The 22,382-nt window shown below is 45.1% G+C and overlaps 1 protein-coding gene across 1 annotated transcript in view; it reads left to right on the top strand.

Annotated features, from left to right (window-relative positions):
- Nucleotides 1–22,382, top strand: part of larp1 (La ribonucleoprotein 1, translational regulator) — a 120,602-nt gene that overhangs the window by 88,247 nt on the left and 9,973 nt on the right. Inside the window, 8 exon segments of the mRNA XM_080201303.1 lie at nt 1,041–1,397; nt 5,769–5,892; nt 6,492–6,703; nt 8,171–8,277; nt 10,792–10,949; nt 13,282–13,426; nt 14,057–14,166; nt 16,413–16,540. Coding sequence (XP_080057429.1) covers nt 1,041–1,397; nt 5,769–5,892; nt 6,492–6,703; nt 8,171–8,277; nt 10,792–10,949; nt 13,282–13,426; nt 14,057–14,166; nt 16,413–16,540 — 1,341 coding nt within the window.

The raw sequence follows: 22,382 nt of genomic DNA, 5'->3' as shown, positions 1-22,382 counted from the left end.
GGACAGGAAAGTGGAGTTGAGGATTATCGTATCAAATCAATCACGATCTCATTGAATTGCAGAGCTGGCTCAGTGGGCTGAATGGCCTACTTCTGTTCCTATGTCTTATGGTCTTAAATGAGAAATACCTCTGTTGGTGTTGACTTGAGAGACTTGTGTATTTTTATCATCTCAACTTTAATGCTGCAGACTTGCCCTCCTCCAAGGCTAGCAACAACACTAACATCTGTTACCTGATAGCAGAAATTATCTAGATATTTCCTGGCCTCAAAATTCAGGAAACATTCAACCTGACCAACTACTGCCACCCTCAATCATCACCAACAAGATGAAAGTTGTCATCAACAGTGCTATCAAACAGTGCTTACTTACCAATAAATAATCGTAATGAATAATTGCACTGGCACCAGACCTTCGTTCAAACACAGCTAAACTTAAGAGGCGAGGCTTACTGTACTTGACATCAAGGCAATACTTGGCTGAATGTTGCATGAATGAACCCTAGCAAAATTAAAGATCACAGCACATGGTGTCAGCCCATGTGCTGGGTACCTGAGTGTCGGCTCAGGTGCCAAGTTACCGAGTGTCAGCTCAGGCACTAGGTTACTGAGTGTCAGCTTGGGTGCAGGTTAGTTGAGCGTCAGCCGATGTGCTGGGTACCTGAGTGTTGGCTCAGGTGTCGGGTATCTGTGGGTGCCAGCTCAGGTGGCAAGTATGAGTGTCAGCTCAGTTGTCGGGTGCCTGCGGGTGTCAGCTCAGGTGGCTGGTACAAGTGCCAGCTCAGATGCCGGGTGTCAGGTGTGAGAATGCAGGTTTGGGTTTTCTCCAGGTTTGCTCATTTACTTGCTGTGCTGTAAGAGGCCAAATACAAAGTGTGGAATCGTTGTGTATATTTTAATTATTTTTAATGACTATTAACTTAGCCGATACAGAATTAATTGTTACTCTTGTGGATTTTTAATTTGCAAAATATAGTTGTATTCTTGATGCAGAATTTTGAATAACAGCCTTGATAGAATTATGGTGACTGAATGTTTCAGAAATCTGAGGAACCCAAATCACAAACATCTCTGAAACCGGACCAAGAGGAGCAAGAGGAACTAGACTTCATGTTCGATGAGGAGATGGAGCAGATGGTTGGACGCAAGAACACGTTCACTGACTGGTCGGATGAAGATTCTGACTGTGAAATTGATGATCGCGATGTGAACAAGATTCTGATTGTGGCACAGACACCTCCATATTTGAGGAAACATCCCGGTGGGGACAGGACAGGGAATCATGTCTCCAGGGCAAAACTGACATCTGAGTTTGGTAAGGTCATTAACGATGGCCTTTACTACTACGAGCAGGATCTGTGGAAAGAGGATTATGAGCCAGAATATGCAACTATAAAGGTAGGTCTCTGTAGAGTTTAACCATTGCCACCTAACTGATAGTGTTACTTCAAACATATCAGAACGTCTTTGGGGCATCAATCATCCCACTCTTTACAATCCTGTTCTGGCTTCCAGTACGCCAATCTGTGAATTGCTGCAGCTGAATGAACCCCTTAAAGCCCCAAATTGATCTTATCAGTTACATAACCTAACAGGTTTACCAGTTGTGGGTTGATATTTTTAGTCACGTGGCTGTTACAGATAAGCAGTCTTTATACACTGGCATGCTTTCATTTACAGAGATGCACATTACATGTCATGCACCTACAACTAAAATCCAGTTTTCAGTGTGCTGTGATAAATATGAGCTGAAGTGAATCTCTAGTTAATGTCCACTGTCTGATTATAATTAAGCCTCTATTTAATATACAATTAACAAAGGTGAAAGAAGCAAAGATAATAGTGGAGGAGGAGTTGGGATGACAACCCACTTGATTAGCACCCCATCAACCATCTTAAACATTGACTCCTTCCACCATCAACACGGTAGCAGCAGTATGTACCACCTGCAGCAACTCATCAAGGCTCTTTAGACTGCACCTTCCAAACTCTCAACCTCTTCCATCTAGATGCCACCACCTGTAAGTTCCTCTCCAAATCTCACACCCATCCTGACATGGAAATATATTACCATTCCTTCACTGTTGCTGGATCAAAATCATGAAACTCTCTCCCTAACAGCACTGTGGATGTACCTACACCACATGAGACTGCAGCGGCTCTAGAACATAAGAAATAGGAGCAGGAGTAGGCCATCTAGCCCCTCAAGCCTGCTCCGCCATTCAATAAGATCATGGCTGATCTGAAGTGGCTCAGTTCCACTTTCCCGCTTTCTCCCCATACCCTTAATCCCCTTGCCTACCAAAAACCTATCTACCCGTGTCTTAAATATATTTAGCGAGGTAGCCTCCACCACTTCAACGGGCAGAGAATTCCAGAGATTCACCACCCTTTGAGTGAAGAAGTTCCTCCTCAACTCTGTTCTAAACTGCCCGCCCCCCCCCCAATCGTCAGGCTGTGCCCTGCTGTCCTTTCTGAGCGGGAAGAATCTCTCTACCTCTACCCTATCCATCCCCTTCATCATCTTATACGTCTCTATAAGATCCCCCCTCATCCTTCTAAACTCCAACGAGTGTAAGCCCAGTCTATTCAGCCTCTCTTCATAGTTCAACCCCCTCAACTCCGGTATCAGCCTAGTGAACCTGCTCTGCACTCCCTCCAAGGCCAAAATATCCTTGCGCAAGTGCGGCAACCAAAACTGCACACAGTACTCCAGCTGCGGCCTCACCAGTGCCCTGTACAGTTGCAGCAAGACCTCCCTGCTTTTATATTCAATCCCCCTCGCTATGAAGGCCAGCATCCCATTTGCCTTCCTGATCACCTGCTGCGCCTGTAGGCTGGGTTTTTGCGACTCATGCACAAGGACCCCCAGGTCCCTCTGCACCGTAGCATGCTGCAGCTTTTCGCCCTCTAGAAGGCAACTCACCACCACCACCTCGAGGACAGTTAGGGCTGGGTGACAAATACTGACTGAGTTAGTAAGGCCCGCATGCTGTGAAAGAATAATAAATAAATAAACACATGCTCTAGTCTAGTCAAAGCTAGTGGTTTCCCAGTTTAATGCAAAGATACGCCAAAAACGACTTTCTGAAAAAGATGAATGTTCTGGAGGTGGCAGTCACGGGATGGATTGTGGAGGGCCTGAGTCCCAGTTGGTAATCGTTGGCACGAGTTTGCTTACCTTAGCATTCTGCCTCTTTCTGTCCTATTCATGTAAATTAATTCAGAAAACTGACTGAACCTGCACCAGCATATAAACAAACAGGATCTGTTTGTACTGTTTGAAATGGCCAATGCTGATGGATTAACAGTCACTTAAAGCAAGATTTGGGTTCCTGTGAAAAGGTTAGTTGTCAAACAGTAGGTTATCGCGCATTGGTGTAGAGAGCTTGTACTCCTCGAGCAGTGCAAATGAGTGGGTTTAAGCTCCTGTGGATTGCCTGGGTATTGTTTCCTCAGCCTTGCTCCATCCTGTCAGCATGAAGCAGTGTGCCAGGCCAACGTTCACCTTGAGCTGGGGAGGAAATGGGGAGACACAATACTCTGACACAGGTGATTGCTGAGGTCAGGGAACTGATGAAGATGGCATGGGTATGATACACAAAGCGGTATCTCTCCTCAGACAAGCTACTACTGGATGATGCAGAAGGTTTGTTTATTGGTTACTCCTGTGCTGAGCGTGCATTGACTTCTCCTTGTCAAACCAGACATGACATTGGAACATCAGTACAGCCAGTCATTCAGTAGTGCTTCGGTAGAGTTCATTCTCTTCTTTGCTGATTTTCAGTGAACTTAAAGCAGGTTAGCTAATGGTATTATGGCAGTGCAATTTTGATACTGTTTTAATAGCAACAATCAGCAAATTATATTGAGGTAAATCATTTTTGACCAAAGTAAAACGAAAATTTTGACAAAGCAGAACTCTAAGTCAATAATGATAGGCTTTTATACAGGAATTAGGAAGAGTTGAAATCAAGTATATTCCAGAAAAGGGGAATTAAGTTTGAGTCAACGATTGAGGTGCCAAAGCTGAATAGGGAGATTAATTCACATTTGAAACCAAACATGTTGAATGTTTTGATGTGCATGTCTTTATGTCTCTTCCTTTCTCTCCTTCCCCTTCCTCACTTACAGAATGATGCAGCATAGAAAGAATCCTTTCAGCCAGTTGTGCCTTTGGTGGCCTTTTGGAGTTGTCTTTTCCCCATAGCTCCAAGAATTTTTTCACTTCAATTACTAATCCAATTCCCTTTTGAAAGTTGTTAATGCCCCTACTTTGAAGGCCTTCTACTCCAAAATACGGTGTGAAGATTTTCTCTCATGTCGCTGCCTCTGGTTCTTAAGCTAACTTCTCTGATGGCTGGAAACTCGTTCGGCCTCTCTCTCTTGCCCCAGGCCCAGTGCTGACTCAGCCTTCTCAGACCTGTCCTGCTTGCTCTCCCTCTCCCTGCCCCACACTCGCTCACCCTCCCTCTTGCCGTCCTGCGCTCGCTTGCCCTCCCTCTCCCCTGCCTTGTGCTCGCTCGCCCTCCCTCTCTCCGCCCTGCGCTCCAGTTTTTCTTTATTTGCTTTGTCAAAACTTTGTCTGGTTTTGCACATCTCTGTTAAATCTCCCTTTAACCTTCTCTGCCCTGAAGAGAACAATCCCAGTTTTTCCAGTCTTTTGACATAACTGAAGTCCCTCGTCCCTGCTGTATCATTCTATTAAAAATCTTCTCTGCATCCTCTGCAAAGCCTGACACCCTTTCCAAAGATTGAGGCCTGGAGTTGGGCACGATGCTCTAGCTGAGGACAAACTTGTGTTTTATAAAGATTTTAGGAGAACTTTCTTGCATTTGTACTCCATGCCCCCAATTATAAAGCCAAGTATCCTAAATGAATTTGCAGCCCAGTCTTGAAACCTTCTGGGAGTTGTGTACCTAGACCCTCTGTCTTGAACACCTTTCCCTGCTTTTCCCCCTCATTCTGATTCTCTCCCCATCTCTGTCTCTGCCATTAACTTCCCCCTCGTGCCCTCCTCATTATAACCTCTCAGCCCTGTTGCTGTACTGCTTGCTCACTCGTTTGGCCTCTTTCTCCCTCTCTCTCTTGCCCCCGGCCCAGCGCGGACTCAGCCTCCTCCCCAGACCTGTCCCGCTCACTCTCCCTCTCCCCGCCCCACACTCGCTCACCTGCCCTCTCCCCGCCTCACATTCCCTCGCCCTCGCTTGCCCGCCCTCTCCCTCTCCCCGCCCTGCGCTCGCTGGCTCGCCCTCCCTCTCCCCGCCCTGCGCTCGCTGGCTCGCCCTCCCTCTCCCCGCCCTGCGCTCGCTGGCTCGCCCTCCCTCTCCCCGCCCTGCGCTCGCTGGCTCGCCCTCCCTCTCCCCGCCCTGCGCTCGCTGGCTCGCCCTCCCTCTCCCCGCCCTGCGCTCGCTGGCTCGCCCTCCCTCTCCCCGCCCTGCGCTCGCTGGCTCGCCCTCCCTCTCCCCGCCCTGCGCTCGCTGGCTCGCCCTCCCTCTCCCCGCCCTGCGCTCGCTGGCTCGCCCTCCCTCTCCCCGCCCTGCGCTCGCTGGCTCGCCCATCCACTCACTCATTTCGGCTCTCTGCTTAACTCCTTAGCTGTCTGCTCTTGCTGACATGATATGCCTCCCAACCCTTCTCTTCCATGTGCTGTCCATCTCTCTCCCTGCTCCTTCCCCTTCCCCCACCCAACATACATGCACGTGCACATGCAGATATGTACATACACACATCTGGTCTGTATCTCACTCTGTTTATTTTATTTTGCAGCAAGAAGTGGAAAATTTCAAGAAGCTGAATATGATCAGCAGAGAGGAGTTTGACACTCTGACCCCTGAGCCTCCTGTTGATCCAAACCAAGAAGTTCCACCTGGGCCCCCAAGGCCCCAGCAAGGTAAGGAAATCTTATCACTTCATACCCCATCCGTACCTGACATTGCACTGGTGTTGACAATTAATGGCTGGCACCTTGAAACAGCGATAAAATGAAGAAAACTCAAAATGGCTGTGGGGGAAGAGCAGTGGATCGGGACCAGGTGGATAGTTCTTTGAATGATGGACTGAATACCCTGGTATGCTGTAGCATTCTGTGTCACTGATGTCATGAGGGGAATGGGTCCTTGCAGGTTGATCAGCTCTACAGTCTGTTTGCTGTTGGTGGCTGTCAAACTGCTTGTCAGTATTGATTTCCAGATTCCACCCTTCTGCCTCTATTGCTCTCAGTTAGGTTTGGTGCAAGGCAGGGCTAGGAACATCAGGAGAAGCAGAGGAGCAGTTTCCTCTTGCTGATTTCATCAAAACTTCTCAAAAGTATTGAATATCTGGCAAAAAGCATCTGGGTATCCTTGTTTCAGAACTATTATTCAGTTATTAGAGGTTGTAAAGGACAATATATTCCTTTATTATATATTGTAAATAATAACATTTTAAGTATAAAGCATGATCCTGTGTGCCAAATGTATACTCTAACACAAACTATATATCTGTTTCCAGTACCTACAGATGCATTGGCCAATAAACTTTTTGGTGCAGCTGAACCACCAGTGTCATGTATGGCACGATCTTTGCCAACAACTGTACCAGAATCACCAAACTACCGGGGTGCACGGACCCCTCGCACCCCTCGCACACCTAGGTTAAAGGATCCAAGTCAAACACCCAGATTTTACCCTGTTGTGAAAGAAGGGAGGCCGTTGGATGCAAAGGTAAGACACTGACAAGGGGTTGGACTTTTAAGAACTTGTTAAAATAAGCTTGGAACAGCCCCAAGTGAAGGGGATTCATTACTTGGTCATAAAAATATTGAATATAGAAACACAACTATTTCTCCATTTCTCACTCTTGTAAAGGGTGTACTGACCTTGGTGACAGTTCAGTGACAATCCTCCGGAATGTTAGTTGTGTGAAGATTTTCAGCTAACACCGTGCATTAGGCAATAAATATCCCAATGGAGTATCACAGTTTTATTGAAGAGAGAGAAAATTGCCTTTCTATATTACATTCACCACCGCCGGACGTCTCAAAGCACTTTACAGCCAATTAAGTACTTTTGAAGTGCAGTCATTTTTGCAGCATAGGAAATTTGGTGACTAATTTGTGCAAAGTTAGACACCAGAAACGGCAATGTGATAATGACCAAATAATCTGTTTTTTAAAAATCATATTGGCTGAAACATAAATATAGAACTCCAGGCCAACTATCTTGTTCTCCTTCAAATGGTGTCATGAATTCTTTACGTCCAATAAACCAAAGTGCTGCAAATACTCAGCAGGCCGAGTAGCATCTGTTGATAGTGAAGCAGTGAACATTTCAAGTCAACTTTGCTTGAAGTGTCATATTCGATTCGAAACATTAATTCTGTTTCTCTTCCCGTAGATGTCACCAGAGTTGCTGAGTATTTCCAGCATTTTGTTTTTATTTCTGATTTCTGACATTCGTGGTATTTTACTTTCATCTCTTCTGTCCACCTGAGATGGGGCCTTTGAAGCTTCATCTGAAGTAAGGCATTTCCAGTGGGGTGGAACTTTCTCATTACTGACCCTCTGACAGGACAGCACTCCTCGGTATTGCCCATCTGACAGGGCGACGCTCTCTCTGCATTGCGCCATCCAACAGTGCACTATTAACCCCCTGGTGCTAACCCTCTCACAGGTCAACATTGCCTCTGTATTGAAGTGAAATATCTGCTAGATTTTGGACTCCTGTCTCTCTAGTGAACTTGAGTCCACAACCTTCTGAGACTCAGGTGAAAATGTGCTACACACTGAGCCATGGCTGGCACTAATTGCTGGTAAGCCGCAAAACAGGGTCATCTGTTGAGTTTTAAAAAGCTGGCTGACAGAGGGCCTTAAAATAGGGCATGATTTGGAGGGGAGTTGATAGGAAATTCTGGAACATGAACCTTGGACTGCTGAAGGCATGGGGATGTGAAAGGACAGTATCCATTCAGCTGAAGGAGGAATGAGCTATCTATGTTCTAGAAGTCCAGTTGCCTGCTAACTTACTTCTTGCACCCTCGTGTTCATTGACAATTCTAAAATGTGATCAAAAGTGCAGGCAGCAACAAAATTTTGAGTATAAAGGGTCTGACAGTTCCTTTAGTATGTAAAGTGCAGGAGATATTGTATCAATATTTCAGACCAGTTTTGGAGTTATTGGCATTTATTACAGACTCCTCGGAAGCGGAAAACAAGGCACAGCTCAAACCCTCCACTTGAAAGCCACGTGGGTTGGGTGATGGATTCAAGAGAACACCGGCCAAGGACGTCCTCCTTCAGGTTAGATGCTGGATGGCAGAAAAATCCTTGTTTTTGCCATTTTTGACTCTTAATATTAATTGTGATTGAAGCAGAAGGAATTCCCGGGTAATGTTACAATGAGGGAAATCCCACAGCAATTTTCAAGTGGGGGGAATCTCGGGTCTCAGGGAGTTCTCAGGGTACTGTTACGATGAGGGGGAATCTCAGTAATGTTATAATGAGAGGGAGTCTCAGGGTAATGTTACAGTGAGGGGGGGGGTCTCGGTAACGTTACAGTGGGGGGGGGTCTCGGTAACGTTACAGTGAGGGGGGATCTCGGTAACTTTACAGTGAGGGGGGGATCTCGGTAATGTTAGAGTGGGGGGAAAGCTCGTAATATTAGAGTGAGGGGGGATCTTGGTAATGTTAAAATGATGGGGGGTCTCTAATGTTACAGTGAGGGCGGAGTCTCGGTAACGTTACAGCGAGGGCGGAGTCTCGGTAACGTTACAGTGAGGGCGGAGTCTCGGTAACGTTACAGCGAGGGCGGAGTCTCGGTAACGTTACAGTGAGGGCGGAGTCTCGGTAACGTTACAGTGAGGGCGGAGTCTCGGTAACGTTACAGTGAGGGCGGAGTCTCGGTAACGTTACAGTGAGGGCGGAGTCTCGGTAACGTTACAGTGAGGGCGGAGTCTCGGTAACGTTACAGTGAGGGCGGAGTCTCGGTAACGTTACAGTGAGGGCGGAGTCTCGGTAACGTTACAGTGAGGGCGGAGTCTCGGTAACGTTACAGTGAGGGCGGAGTCTCGGTAACGTTACAGTGAGGGCGGAGTCTCGGTAACGTTACAGTGAGGGCGGAGTCTCGGTAACGTTACAGTGAGGGCGGAGTCTCGGTAACGTTACAGTGAGGGCGGAGTCTCGGTAACGTTACAGTGAGGGCGGAGTCTCGGTAACGTTACAGTGAGGGGGCAATCTCAATAATGTTACAGTGAATCCAAGATGGCACCGGAGCGAGGCGGCTTCTTGCAAGCTGTGCCCAGCATACCTTCTAGTTCTATCTTTTACTCTCATTCTGTGCTTCTAAAACTTCATTACATTCTGTACTCTCCTTTCCATCTCTATCAACGGTATGCTTTGTTTGTATAGTGTGCAAGAAACAATACTCTTCACTGTATGTTAATACATCTGACAATAATCAAATCAAATCAGTGAGGGGGGGGAATCTCGGTAATGTTAGAGTGAGGGGGGGAATCTCGCAATATTAGAGTGAGGGGGGGGAATCTCGTAATATTAGAGTGAGGGGGGAATCTCGTAATATTAGAGTGAGGGGGGGGAATCTCGTAATATTAGAGTGAGGGGGGGAATCTCGTAATATTAGAGTGAGGGGGGGAATCTCGTAATATTAGAGTGAGGGGGGGAATCTCGTAATATTAGAGTGAGGGGGGGAATCTCGTAATATTAGAGTGAGGGGGGGAATCTCGTAATATTAGAGTGAGGGGGGGAATCTCGTAATATTAGAGTGAGGGGGGGAATCTCGTAATATTAGAGTGAGGGGGGGAATCTCGTAATATTAGAGTGGGGGGGAATCTCGTAATATTAGAGTGAGGGGGGGAATCTCGTAATATTAGAGTGAGGGGGGGAATCTCGTAATATTAGAGTGAGGGGGGGAATCTCGTAATATTAGAGTGAGGGGGGAATCTCGTAATATTAGAGTGAGGGGGGAATCTCGGTAATGTTAAAATGATGTCGGGGTTCTCTAACGTTGCAGTGAGGGGGGTCTCTAACGTTACAGTGAGGGGGTGAGTCTCAGGATAATGTTACAGTGAGGGCGGAGTCTCAGGATAATGTTAGTGAGGTGAGGTTGCCCACGTACTAACCTACACCAAGTTACATTCACCCTACATTCCCTCCAGTTGAAACAATGTTTGAATTTTAAAATTCTCACTTTTTCCAGTCTGTCTTGATGGCTTTGTCCCTCCCTATCTCTAATCTCACTAACACCCCCAGTGTTACAGTGAGGGGGTGGTCTCAGGATAATATTACAGTAAAAAGTCTGTAGTACAACGTGGAGAGTGGTGTTGGTAGCTCTTCCTCACTGGCAGTGTGTACAGGGTCAGCCCTGAGAAGCATGAATTCGATGGGGAGGATATTGCAAGATCAGTCCACAGCCAGCATACTGAGCAGGAAGTTTGACGAGAAAGTAGGATGAAGCAGTTAAGTGGCTGATTGTAAGGTGGAAGCATTGAGTGCCTTGGCTGATCTTTTACAAAATGCCAGGAGAGGCACAAGAGGGAAGTTGCAGGCTTATCTAAGGAGGAGTCAAGCCTGAGAGAGTGTCAGAAGAGTAGAAAAGTGGATGAGTAACAACCGTATCACTTGAAGAGGATAAATAGCTGGTACAGTTTGAAGGGAAGGGATCAGTGGAAATTGGCTTCATACTAATGTGTGGACTAGATCATTTGAGTATCAATGTGCAATTGAAGACTTGTCGAATGATTGATTGTGTTGCCAGTTTATTGGGTGTTCAACAGTAAATTTTGTGTTTTGTGGTAGCTCCAATGCCAGTCCGTCAGAGGGAATCCCGATTGCTGGAGGCTATGGTTGTACCCCACAGTCTCTTCCCAAGTTCCAACATCCCTCACATGAGCTGCTGAAAGAGAATGGATTCACACAGCATGTTTATCACAAGTTCCGTAGGAGATGCCTGAATGGTAAGTGATAGGAGATCTGACTTCGAGTCTTTCTTCAACATGTTCAACAATTTCCTTCAGTTACATGTAATGAGGATTGAAGCTTTTGGATTTGGTCTCCAATCCAAACTATTCCTGATCTACCATCTCTCTCTCCCTCTCTGTTCAGGCCTTTGTGTAACTTGTGTAAATTTGGCTACTCCAACACTTGTAGTTAGTCTCCCACATTCTGTCCTCGAAACTTAACTCTGTTGCCCATGTACTAACCTACACCAAGTTACATTCACTATATTCCCTCCAGTTGAAACAATGTTTGAATTTTAGAATTCTCACTTTTTTCAATCTGTCTTGATGGCTTTGTCCCTTCCTATCTCTAATCTCCTTCAGCCCCTCAACTTCTGAGATTTCTATGTTCATTTGATTCTGATCTTTTGAGCATCTCTGATTTTAATCACTCCTGTGCTTTCAGTTGCCTAAGCTTTGGAATTTCCTTAAGTCTGATTCTAGCTCCATTTCCTCTTTTAAGATGCTCCTTAAAACGCCTTTGACCAAACTTTTAGTCACCTGACCTAGCATTTCCTGATAGGGCTGGCTATCATGTTTTGTTTAATATTACTCCTGTGAAGCACCTTGTGATATTTTATTGCTTTTGAAGGTGCTCTATAAATATAAGTTGTTACCAATCTTCACAGTACCATGACTTCAAGGACACACAGGGTGCCACTCAGCCACCCAGACTCTAAATCCCTCAGCTTGAACCTTGGGGTCTTGCTGACAAAATTGACCAGAGCAGAATAATCTTAAAGACTGATGATCTTTCTGGGCTTGGGGGCAGGAGTGAGTAAAAAATCAGTTGTAGTTCCTACTAGCTGTTTGACGATAAGGATGAAGGTTAGGCTTGATTGTTGAGTTGCCACAGCAGGATCGCATGTCCGCAGTTACTGTTTAGGTTCACATGCGATACACTGGTCGCGTGGATGAGGCCAGCAGTGTCTCAGGTAGCAATAATGTCGAAAACAGGAAAGGGCGACCCAATAAACTCTGCAAGATGTAATCTAAAAATAAACAGATCCATTGGGGCAATTTCATCTGAGCACAATCTTCCAGATGTATGTTACATCTCTTGCAGAGGGTTCGTCATACAGATGTTGCAGTGCAGGGAACAACAGTTCAGTGGATTCTCTGGAATCTGTAATGTTGCCTTTGTGGTTATCATTTTAATCTCAAAATACACAAACCTGATGCAGAAGGTGCACATTTTAAATTAAACACATGTTTTAGTATATCATAAGAACATAAGAAATAGGAGCAGGAGTAGGCCATCTAGCCCTTCGAGCCTGCCCCGCCATTCAATAAGATCATGGCTGATCTGTTGTGGCTCAGTTCCACTTTCCCGCCCTCTCCCCATAACCCTTAATCCCCTCTCTTATCAAGAACCCATCAACCCGCTTCTTAAAAATATTTAGCGAGGCAGCCTCCACCACTTCAACGGGCAGAGAATTCCAGAGATTCACCACCCTTTGAGTGAAGAAGTTCCTCCTCAACTCCGTTCTAAACCGCCTCCCCTTTATCTTGAGGCTGTGCCCCCTAGTCCTACTGTCTTTTTGGAGCGGGAAGAGTCTCTCCACCTCTATCCTATCCATCCCATTCATCATCTTATACGTCTCAATGAGATCTCCCCTCATTCTTCTAAACTCTAACGAGTACAAGCCTAGTTTATTCAGCCTCTCCTCATAGTTCAATCCCCTCAACTCCGGTATCAGCCTAGTAAACCTCCTCTGCACTCCTTCCAGGGCCAAAATATCCTTGCGCAGGTGCGGCGCCCAAAACTGCACACAGTACTCCAGCTGCGGCCTCACCAATGCCCTATACAGCTGCAGCAAGACCTCCCTACTTTTATATTCAATCCCCCTCGCTATGAAGGCCAGCATCCCATTCGCCTTCCTGACCACCTGCTGCACCTGCAAGCTGGGTTTTTGCGACTCATGCACAAGGACCCTGAGGTCCCTCTGCACCGTCGCCTGCTGCAGTTTTTCGCCACGTAAGTAATAGTCCTTCCTACCATTCTTCCTACCAAAGTGGACCACCTCACACTTGCCAACATTAAATTCCATTTGCCATTTCCTGGCCCATTCGCCCAGCCTATCTAGATCCTTCTGCATGTGGATGGTGGCAGTAAACCGAAAATATTTTCCAAGTTTGTAGTGTGATGTGTCAATCTGATGAGTTCCCCATACTTTAGGTTGTTATGTGACGTGTCCCCCCCCAGTGGTTAATTTCCAGGTTTCTGATTTTGTGATTGCTCTGCTCTTTGCACCAATGGCCAATTGATGCATTGTTTTCGCATTTACAGAGCGCAAGAGGTTGGGAATCGGTCAATCTCAGGAAATGAACACGCTCTTCCGATTCTGGTCATTCTTCCTAAGAGATCATTTCAACAAGAAGATGTACGAAGAGTTCAGACAATTATCTGTTGAGGATGGGGAAGAAGGATATAGGTAACTATATGCAGCTGTGATTCGCTTCAATAACAGGATCCAGCCCTTTTCTTATTTATTCACTCTTAATGCAACACTGAGCTCAGCAGTTTAGAAAGAGACTAGAAAGTAGCACCTGATACACGGACGTGAATCTGAAAGGAAAGTGTTTTGGTGCGTGTGCATGTCTTTGCTTTTGTTCCACATGGAGAATGCTGCTCCGCAGGAAATAGTTGCGTTGGAAATTACAGAATCTTTTAAGGATAAATTGCATAAATATTTGAAACATGGGAAGGTTTGGGACAATGGAGAGCGTGGAGCAGTAGGATCAGTTTTGGGTCCTGGCCAAGAGCCCACAGATATGATGGAGATTGCCCTCTGTGTTTAAATGTTTATGGCTATCTCATGAGTGAGGATTATACCAAACTGAAAATGACTATTTGTGGGTTTAAGCTTAGCAACCTGTCATTACTAACAGCTTTCATTATTAAATGAATTTTGTGATTGGTGTGCTGTTGGAAGCTGTGCTATTGTGCCTGTGGTCCTGGCCACCACCTGTCCCAGCACAATGTTGGAGAATATTGGAGTATTTATCTCTGGTTCTTCCAAACCATTATCACCATGTTTGCCTCTTTGCTATCTTTGTCATAGATATGGACTGGAGTGCCTTTTCAGATATTATAGCTATGGCCTTGAAAGGAAATTTAGACCGGAGATCTTCAAGGATTTCCAGGAAGAAACCATCATGGATTATGAAGCAGGTACGGTGTTCTTGCATCAAATCTAATCTAATGTTTTACGTCAACTTTCCTTGGGAATGATGCTGTGGGTGGCTATTAGTTTTCAGATATCTTGCTCTTCTAGGTTTTGAATTGCTGCAGAAATCCTCATGAACTCAGAAGCCCAGAGGCAAACCATTAACAAGTGAGGCAGCCTCGGAGAAAATTATATGTTTAAAAGTAAAGTTATCAGCCAAAGTTATCGGGTCACTATCTGTGCGAAGTCTGCACTTTCCCCCTGTGTCGGCATAGTTTTCTTCCACAATCCAAAAGACGTGCTGGTTAGGTGCATTGGCCATGCTAAATTCGCCCTCAGTGTACCCGAACGGGTGCCAGAATGTGGCGACTAGGGGATTTTCACAGTAACTGCATTGCAGCCTACTTGTGACACTAACAAAAAAAACTAAAGAGATAACCTATGCTTAATCCGTGGTACGTTGAACAAAAGATCCTCCCTCATGAACCTGCAGTTCACTGTTAAGATGGAGAAGTGACTAATGGTCCTGCTGAACAATGTCTTTGGATATCAGGTGAGGCCAGGATTTGGCGCAGCTATGAAGCCACAATTATGAAAAATTTGCCATTTTTAGTAGTGAGTTCTGCAGTCCACTGGGCTCACACTGTGGCTTATTGTTGTACTTCTGAGGCTACATATGATGAGGTTGCCCAGCAATGTGAATCCATGTTCTCACTAGAAGGAGGATGGTTTAAAATAAGGCTGCAGCAACTCTTTCCACCACCCCCCAAATAATTTCAGTTGTGCTTGATTTCCGATTTATCACAAGATTGTTTTGTGTACTTGCATGAGTATGTTCTGTGTTTAATATTTGCTAATGTTATATTTTATGTGTTGGGAGTGAATATATTAGTGATCGGTTTTAGCATGTTTAGGTGTAGCACATTAATGGTTAGATTTGTCTCCATGCTTAGTTCTAACATATTAATGGTTAGGTTTAGCATGTTACTGGTGACATTTATTTTACTAGTAGTTAGATTTTTCCATCTTGGTGGTTCGATAAGCAACTTTGTTGAAAGATAATAAACTTATCCTCCAGTGATTATATTATCCATGCCATTTAATGATCTGATTTAGTATGTTTTAATGCATTAGTGGCTAATTTTGGGTTTCTGTTTTGTACGAGTTTGCACATTAGTTAGTTTGAACATGATAAAATCATAGAATCCCTACATTGCAGAAGAAGGCCATTTGGCCCATTGAGCCTGCACTGACTACAATCCCACCCAGGTCCTATTCTCATAACCCCACGTATTTACCCTGCTAATCCCCCGATATTAGGATCAATTTAGCATGGCCAGTCAATCTAACCTCTACATCTTTGGACTGTGGAGGCAATCGGAGCTCCCGGAGGAAATCCATGTGTACACGGGGAGAATGTACAGACTCCACTCAGACAGTGATTCAAATCTGGAATTGAACCCAGGTCCCTAGTGCTGTGAAGCAGCAATGCTAACTATTGTGCTACCCATAGTAGTTAGATTACTGGTTAGATTGTGTGTTACTGGTTAGTTTTAATATGTTAGTGATATAGTGGCACTGTGACACAGTTGTTGGCAATGCCACCCACCATGCCAGGGAACCAGATTTAATTCCGACCTCAGGTCACTGCCTGTGTGGACGTGCTTTCCCTGTGTCTGCATGGGTTTCTCCAGATGCTACAGTTTCCTCCCAGAGTCCGAAGATGTGTGAGTTGGGTTGACTAACCATGCTAAATTGTTCCTTCGTGTCAGGGGATTAGCAGGATAAATACATGAGGTCATTGGGATAGGGCCTGGTGGAATTGTTAATGCAGGCTCATTGGGCCAAGTGGCCTCCTGCACTGTAGGAATTCAATTCTATGATTCTGTATTATAGATGGATACAAAGGTTGATAAAATTCTGTAACTCACTCCTCAAAAGACTGCAAGTGCTCTGGGTCAGTTGGAGCTTTTAAGATAGTTGACAGATTTTTGGTGGGTAAAGGGATATGGAGCAGAGGTGGGTAAATGAGATACAGATTAACCAAAATCTAATGTAATAGTAGAGCAGGCTTAAGGGTTGTGACTACCTCTAATGTACCTATGCTGTTGATTAGTTTTAGAATGTTAGTAGGTGGATTTAGACAATTAAACACAACTTGTAAATTGTTTAGTACAGTGAGTAGCTTAAACACATTAGACTGTTCTAGATGAATGTGCCTATATTCTGTGTTTTGTGTTTGACATATTAGGGCAACTGTATGGATTAGAGAAATTCTGGGCCTATCTAAAGTATTCAAAAGCTAAAAATCTGGACATTGAGCCAAAACTTCAGGAATACCTCAGCAAATTTAAACGTCTGGAAGATTTCCGGGTGGATGTAAGTAACAATCACAATGCGGGTCTTTAAGCGTTGAATAAAATCTTCGTGTTTTGTGGAGGATCATCGTTGTGTGGGTGGGGACATGTCCATAGCCATGCTATTCAGTTACTCAAGCTCGGCTCAACTCCACCTGACTATCTACTAAAGACAAGCTCAATTGATTTTCACTTTGCTATCCTAAAGTTGTTCATTTACAGATGTGAATTGAATTTTAAAACTCTGAAACGGATGTGGATTAAGTGAAACTATAAACCAATCAGTCTATTGTGCTAAGAAAATTACAAGTGACCTTTGTCAAGGACAAAAATAATTCTCACTTGGCGAAACAGGGGTTAATAGGGGATGGCAAGCACAGATTTGTTAAATGCACCCCACATCTGATTAACCAGATTGAATGGAGAACGTTGATGAAGTTAGTGCAGTTGATATAGATCTGGATCGCAAGTGGCATTTGATAGAAGTGCCTTATAACTAGAAACATTTGATATTGAAGGGTCGGTGGTAACTTCGTACTAGGGTCAAGAATTCGCTAACACTTCATGGTCTGGTACAAGCATACGAGTTCATTAGGAGTTCCTACTCTGTCTTGCATGATGTTACCAGCCTCCTCCTCTCTTATGTAGTCATTATTATTCATTACTCCAGAGAACACCCATTTACATTCATTGGTTAATTAAACGCATTTGCGGAGGTGGCCAACGCTGATTGGTTCTGACCTCTGATCATGCTCTGTCGATGAGTTAGTGGTCCCTGCCAAGATTAGCTGATCACAGTGCTGAGAGCGTAAGCATCATGTCCCAGCTTGATGTAACATTGTAACATGCCCCAACACAAGTAAAACCTGAAACTTGAGCATGATTTATCCCGTGAGAAAATGTTATTACTGTTAGGCATTGGAATATCTTATAAAAATTACGAAAAACAAAACGGTTGGGCTTCCCACATTTGATATACACTTGGCTGTGGCGTTGGAAGCAGTCAGTAGTGATATAGGGTGAAAGGGGGGTCAGGATATTGAATTTGATGATCAGCCTTGATCAAAATGAATGGTGGAAAAGGCTCGAAGGGCCGAATGGCCTACTCCTGCTTATAGTTTCTACGGATGGATGTTTCTTTGATTGGAGGAAAGTATACAGGGAGTCGATAATGGGGCCATTTTTTCCTAATATATAAATGATATGGGCTTGTATGGGGAGCTTGGGAGTTTGTGCTGATGTGAAATTTATTATTATTTATCTATTATTAAGTTCACTATTATATAGTGATCTTAATAATAGCAGAATGGAGAAGGACATGGACTGACGTGAAATGAGAGGACACTCGCCAATCCAGTTTAATATGGCTAAGTGTGAACATAAGAACATAAGAAATAGGAACAGGAGTAGGCCATCTAGCCCTTCGAGCCTGCCTCGCCATTCACTAAGATCATGGCTGATCTGAAGTGGATCAGTTCCACTTTCCCGCTTTCTCCCCATAACATAGAACATTACAGCGCAGAACAGGCCCTTTGGCCCACGATGTTGCACTGACCAATTAAAAAAGCAATGACCTTCTAACCTAAACCAATCCCTTTCCATCCATAAACCTACCCATGGATCTCTTAAACGGCCCCAAACTAGGCGCATCTACAACTGCAGCAGGCAGGGCATTCCAATCCCTCACCACCCTCTGGGTAAAGAACCTACCTCTGACATCCGTCCTATATCTACCACCCCTCAATTTAAAGCTATGCCCCCTCGTGCTAGCTTTCTCCATCTGAGGAAAAAGGCTATCACTGTCCACCCTATCTAAACCTCTAATCATCTTATACGTTTCAATAAGGTCCCCTCTTAGCCGCTTTCTTTCTAACGAAAACAACCCCAAATCCCTCAGTCTGTCCTCATAGGACCTCCCCTCCATACCAGGCAACATCCTGGTAAACCTCCTCTGCACCCTCTCCAATGCCTCCACATCCTTCCTATAATGTGGGGACCAGAACTGCACACAATACTCCAAGTGCGGACGCACCAGAGTTTTGTACAGTTGCAACATGACGTTGCGGCTCCTAAATTCAATCCCCCTACCAATAAACGCCAAGACACCGTATGCCTTCCTAACTACCTTATCTACTTGATTCCCAACTTTCAGGGATCTATGTACACATACACCTAGATCCCTCTGTTTATCAACACTATTCAGAGTCCTACCGTTAGCCCTATACTCTACACATCTGTTATTCCTGCCAAAGTGAATTACCTCACACTTTTCCACATTAAACTCCATCTGCCACCTCTCGGCCCAGCTCTGCAATTTGTCCAAATCTCTCTGTAAACTATGACACCCCTCTTCACTATCTACCGCTCCTCCGACTTTGGTGTCATCAGCAAATTTACTGATCCACCCAACTATACCCTCATCCAGATCATTTATAAAAATTACAAACAGCAGTGGCCCCAAAACAGATCCCTGAGGCACACCACTTGTAACCGAACTCCATGACGAATACTTTCCATCAACCACCACCCTCTGTCTCCTATCTGCTAGCCAATTCCTGATCCAATTAACTAAATCACCCTCAGTCCCATACATCTGCATTTTCTGCAGAAGCCTTCCATGGTGAACCTTATCAAACGCCTTACTAAAGTCCATATATACCACGTCAACTGCCTTACCCCCATCCGCCTCTTTGGTCACTTTCTCAAAAAACTCAATAAGGTTAGTAAGGCATGACCTACCCTTCACAAAACCGTGCTATCTCCAATCAATTCATTACTCTCTAAATAACTATAAATCCTATCCCTAATAATTTTTTCTAAAACTTTGCCCACAACAGAAGTAAGACTCACCGGTCTATAATTCCCGAGGAAGTCTCTGTTCCCCTTCTTAAACAATGGGACAACATTCGCTATCCTCCAATCCTCTGGCACTGTACCTGTGACCAATGACGACCTGAAGATCAGAGCCAGAGGCTCTGCAATCGCCTCTCTTGCCTCCCAGAGAATCCTAGGGTAAATCCTGTCCGGCCCAGGGGACTTAGCTATTTTCAAACCCTCAAGAATATCTAGCACATCCTCCTTATCAACTGCAATACTATCCAGTTTACAACCCTGTAACCCAATGTTCTCCACAGCTACATTTATGTCTCCCTGCGTGAATACCGAAGAGAAATATTGGTTCAATGCCTCTCCAATCTCTTCCGGTTCCACACACAACTTCCCACTGCTGTCTCTAACTGGCCCTAATCTTGCCCTAACCAATCTTCTGTTCTTAACATATCTATAGAACGCCTTAGGATTCTCCTAATCCTATCAGCCAAAGTCTTCTCGTGTCCTCTTTTAGCTCTTCTTAACTCACTCTTTAACTCCCTCCTAGCCAATCTAAAGCTTTCCAGTGCACTACCTGAGCCCTCAAGTCTCATAACCCTTAATTCCCATGTCTGTCAAAAACCTATGTACCTGTGACTTAAATATATTTAGCGAGGTAGCCTCCACCACTTCAAAGGGCAGAGAATTCCAGAGATTTACGACCCTTTGAGTGAAGAAGTTCCTCCTCAACTCCGTTCTAAACTGCGCCCCCCCCCCCCCCCCCCCCATCTTGAGGCTGAGGCCTCTAATCCTGCTATCCTTTCTGAGTGGGAAGAATCTCTCTACCTCTACCCTATCCATCCCTTTCATTATCTTATACGTCTCTGTAAGATCCCCCCTCATCCTTCTAAACTCCAACGAGTACAGACCCAGTCAATTTAGTCTCTCTTCATAGTCCAACCCCCTCATCTCCAGTATCAGCCTAGTGAACCTCCTCTGCACTCCCTCCAAGGCCAAAATATCATTGCGCAAGTGCGGTGACCAAAACTGCACACAGTACTCCAGCTGCAGCCTCACCAGTGCCCTGTACAGTTGCAGCAAGACCTCCCTGGTTTTATATTCTATCCCCCTCGCTATAAAGGCCAGCATTCCACTCGCCTTCTTGATCACCTGCTGCACCTGCAGACTGGGTTTTTGCGACTCATGCACAAGGACCTCCAGGTCCCTCTGCATTGTAGCATGCTGCAGCTTTTCGCCCTTTAAATAGTAATCCCGCCTACCATAATTTCTGCCGAAGTGGATAACCTCACACTTGCTAACATTGTACTCCATCTGCCAGGTCCTCGCCCGCTCGCTCAGCCTATCCAGATCCCTCTGCAGACTTTCCACACCCTCTGCACAATTTGCTTTTCCACTCATCTTTGTGTCATCAGCAAATTTTGTTACCCTACACTCAGCCCCCTCCTCCAGATAATCTGTATAAATGGTAAATAGCTGAGGCCCCAGCACCGATCCCTGCGGCACTCCACTAGTCCCCAACTGCCAATCAGAATAGCACCCATTGATACCAACTCTCTGCCTCCTATTAGACAATCAATCCTCTATCCACGCTAACACCATACCCCCAACTCCATGCACCCTAACCTTCTGAAGCAACTTTTTGTAAGGCACCTTATCAAACGCCTTTTGAAAATCGAGAAACGCCACATCCACCGGTTGCCCTCTGTCTACCGCACTAGTCGCATCCTCATAGAAATCCAATAAATTCGTCAAACGTGACTTCCCCTTAACAAATCTGTGCTGCGTCTGCTCTATCAAACCATTCCTTTCCAGGTGCCTCGCTATTTCTTCTTTGATGACGGATTCAAGCATTTTTCCAACAACAGACGTTAAACTAACTGGCCTATAATTCCCTGCCCTTTGTCTGCTACCTTTTTTAAACAGCGGTGTAACGTTAGCTGTTTTCCAATCTTCCGGCATTTCCCTGGAATCCAGCGAATTTTGGTAAATAATCACTAAGGCATCCACTATCACCTCTGCCATTTCCTTCAGAACCCTGGGATGAAGTGATGCCTGTAGATGAAACAGCATGGGGCAGCATTACCCCAATAGCACTGTTTGGAGGCGGGGGCCGTTTGTAGAAGCAGAAGGATTTTAGAGAGCATATGTGCAGCTTTGAAGGTAGCAGGGAAAGTTGATTAGGCAGTTAAGTAACTGTTAGAATCATAAAATGGTTATGGCACAGAAGAAGGCCATTTGTCCTGCTTAATCTGTGCTGATCTTTGGAAGGAACAGTTCATGTAGTATTCTCCCCCACACTAGTCTCGTAAATATTTCCTTTTCAGGTAATCTAATTCCCTTCTGAAAGCCTCAATTGACACTGCCTCCACCAGCCACCAACTCGGGCAGCGCATCCCAGATCCTAACTATTTGCTGCATTGAAAGGTTTTTCCTCATCTCGCCATTGCTTCTTTATCTTGTGCCCTCAGCTTCTCAACCCTTCTGCCAATGGGAATAGTTTTCCTCCATCTGCCTGGACCCCTTTATGAATGAGTCTTATCCAAAGAACTGCAGAGGAAAATGAGTCATTTCTCTCCATTTGATTCACTGTTATCCTCCCTCGGCTTCATCTTATTAAAAACCTCAAGTCCACTTCTGTAGTTTTTTTTCATAACTATGCTCTTTCACTCCTGTTGCCATGGTTCTGATATCCTTGCTTTATTGGAACCAGAACTGCACACAATATTCCAACTATGGCCCATACAATTCATAGATTCAGCATCACTCTCTTGCTTTTAAAGTAAATATGTGGATATAAGATCCAGATTACACTTTTGAACAAAGAACAACCCAGCACGGGAAACAGGCCCTTCGGCCCAACGAGCCCGCGCTGCCATCCTAACAAAGCATTTTCCTACACCTACCTTGACCCGCGTGTATGCGTATGGTACCTCCATTGGAAACCAGATTCAGGGGAGAATAGTTTAGGGACAATTTGTTACACCAGTCAGCCTAAGAGCACATCTTTGGGGTGTGGGAGGAAACCGGAGCACCCA

This window comes from Carcharhinus amblyrhynchos, chromosome 13 (assembly GCF_965287045.1).
Source record: "Carcharhinus amblyrhynchos chromosome 13, sCarAmb.v2.hapA, whole genome shotgun sequence".
Classification (NCBI taxonomy): Eukaryota; Metazoa; Chordata; class Chondrichthyes; order Carcharhiniformes; family Carcharhinidae; genus Carcharhinus; species Carcharhinus amblyrhynchos.
The sequence above is the reverse complement of the archived record's forward strand: the minus strand, read 5'-3'. Positions and strand labels throughout refer to the sequence as shown.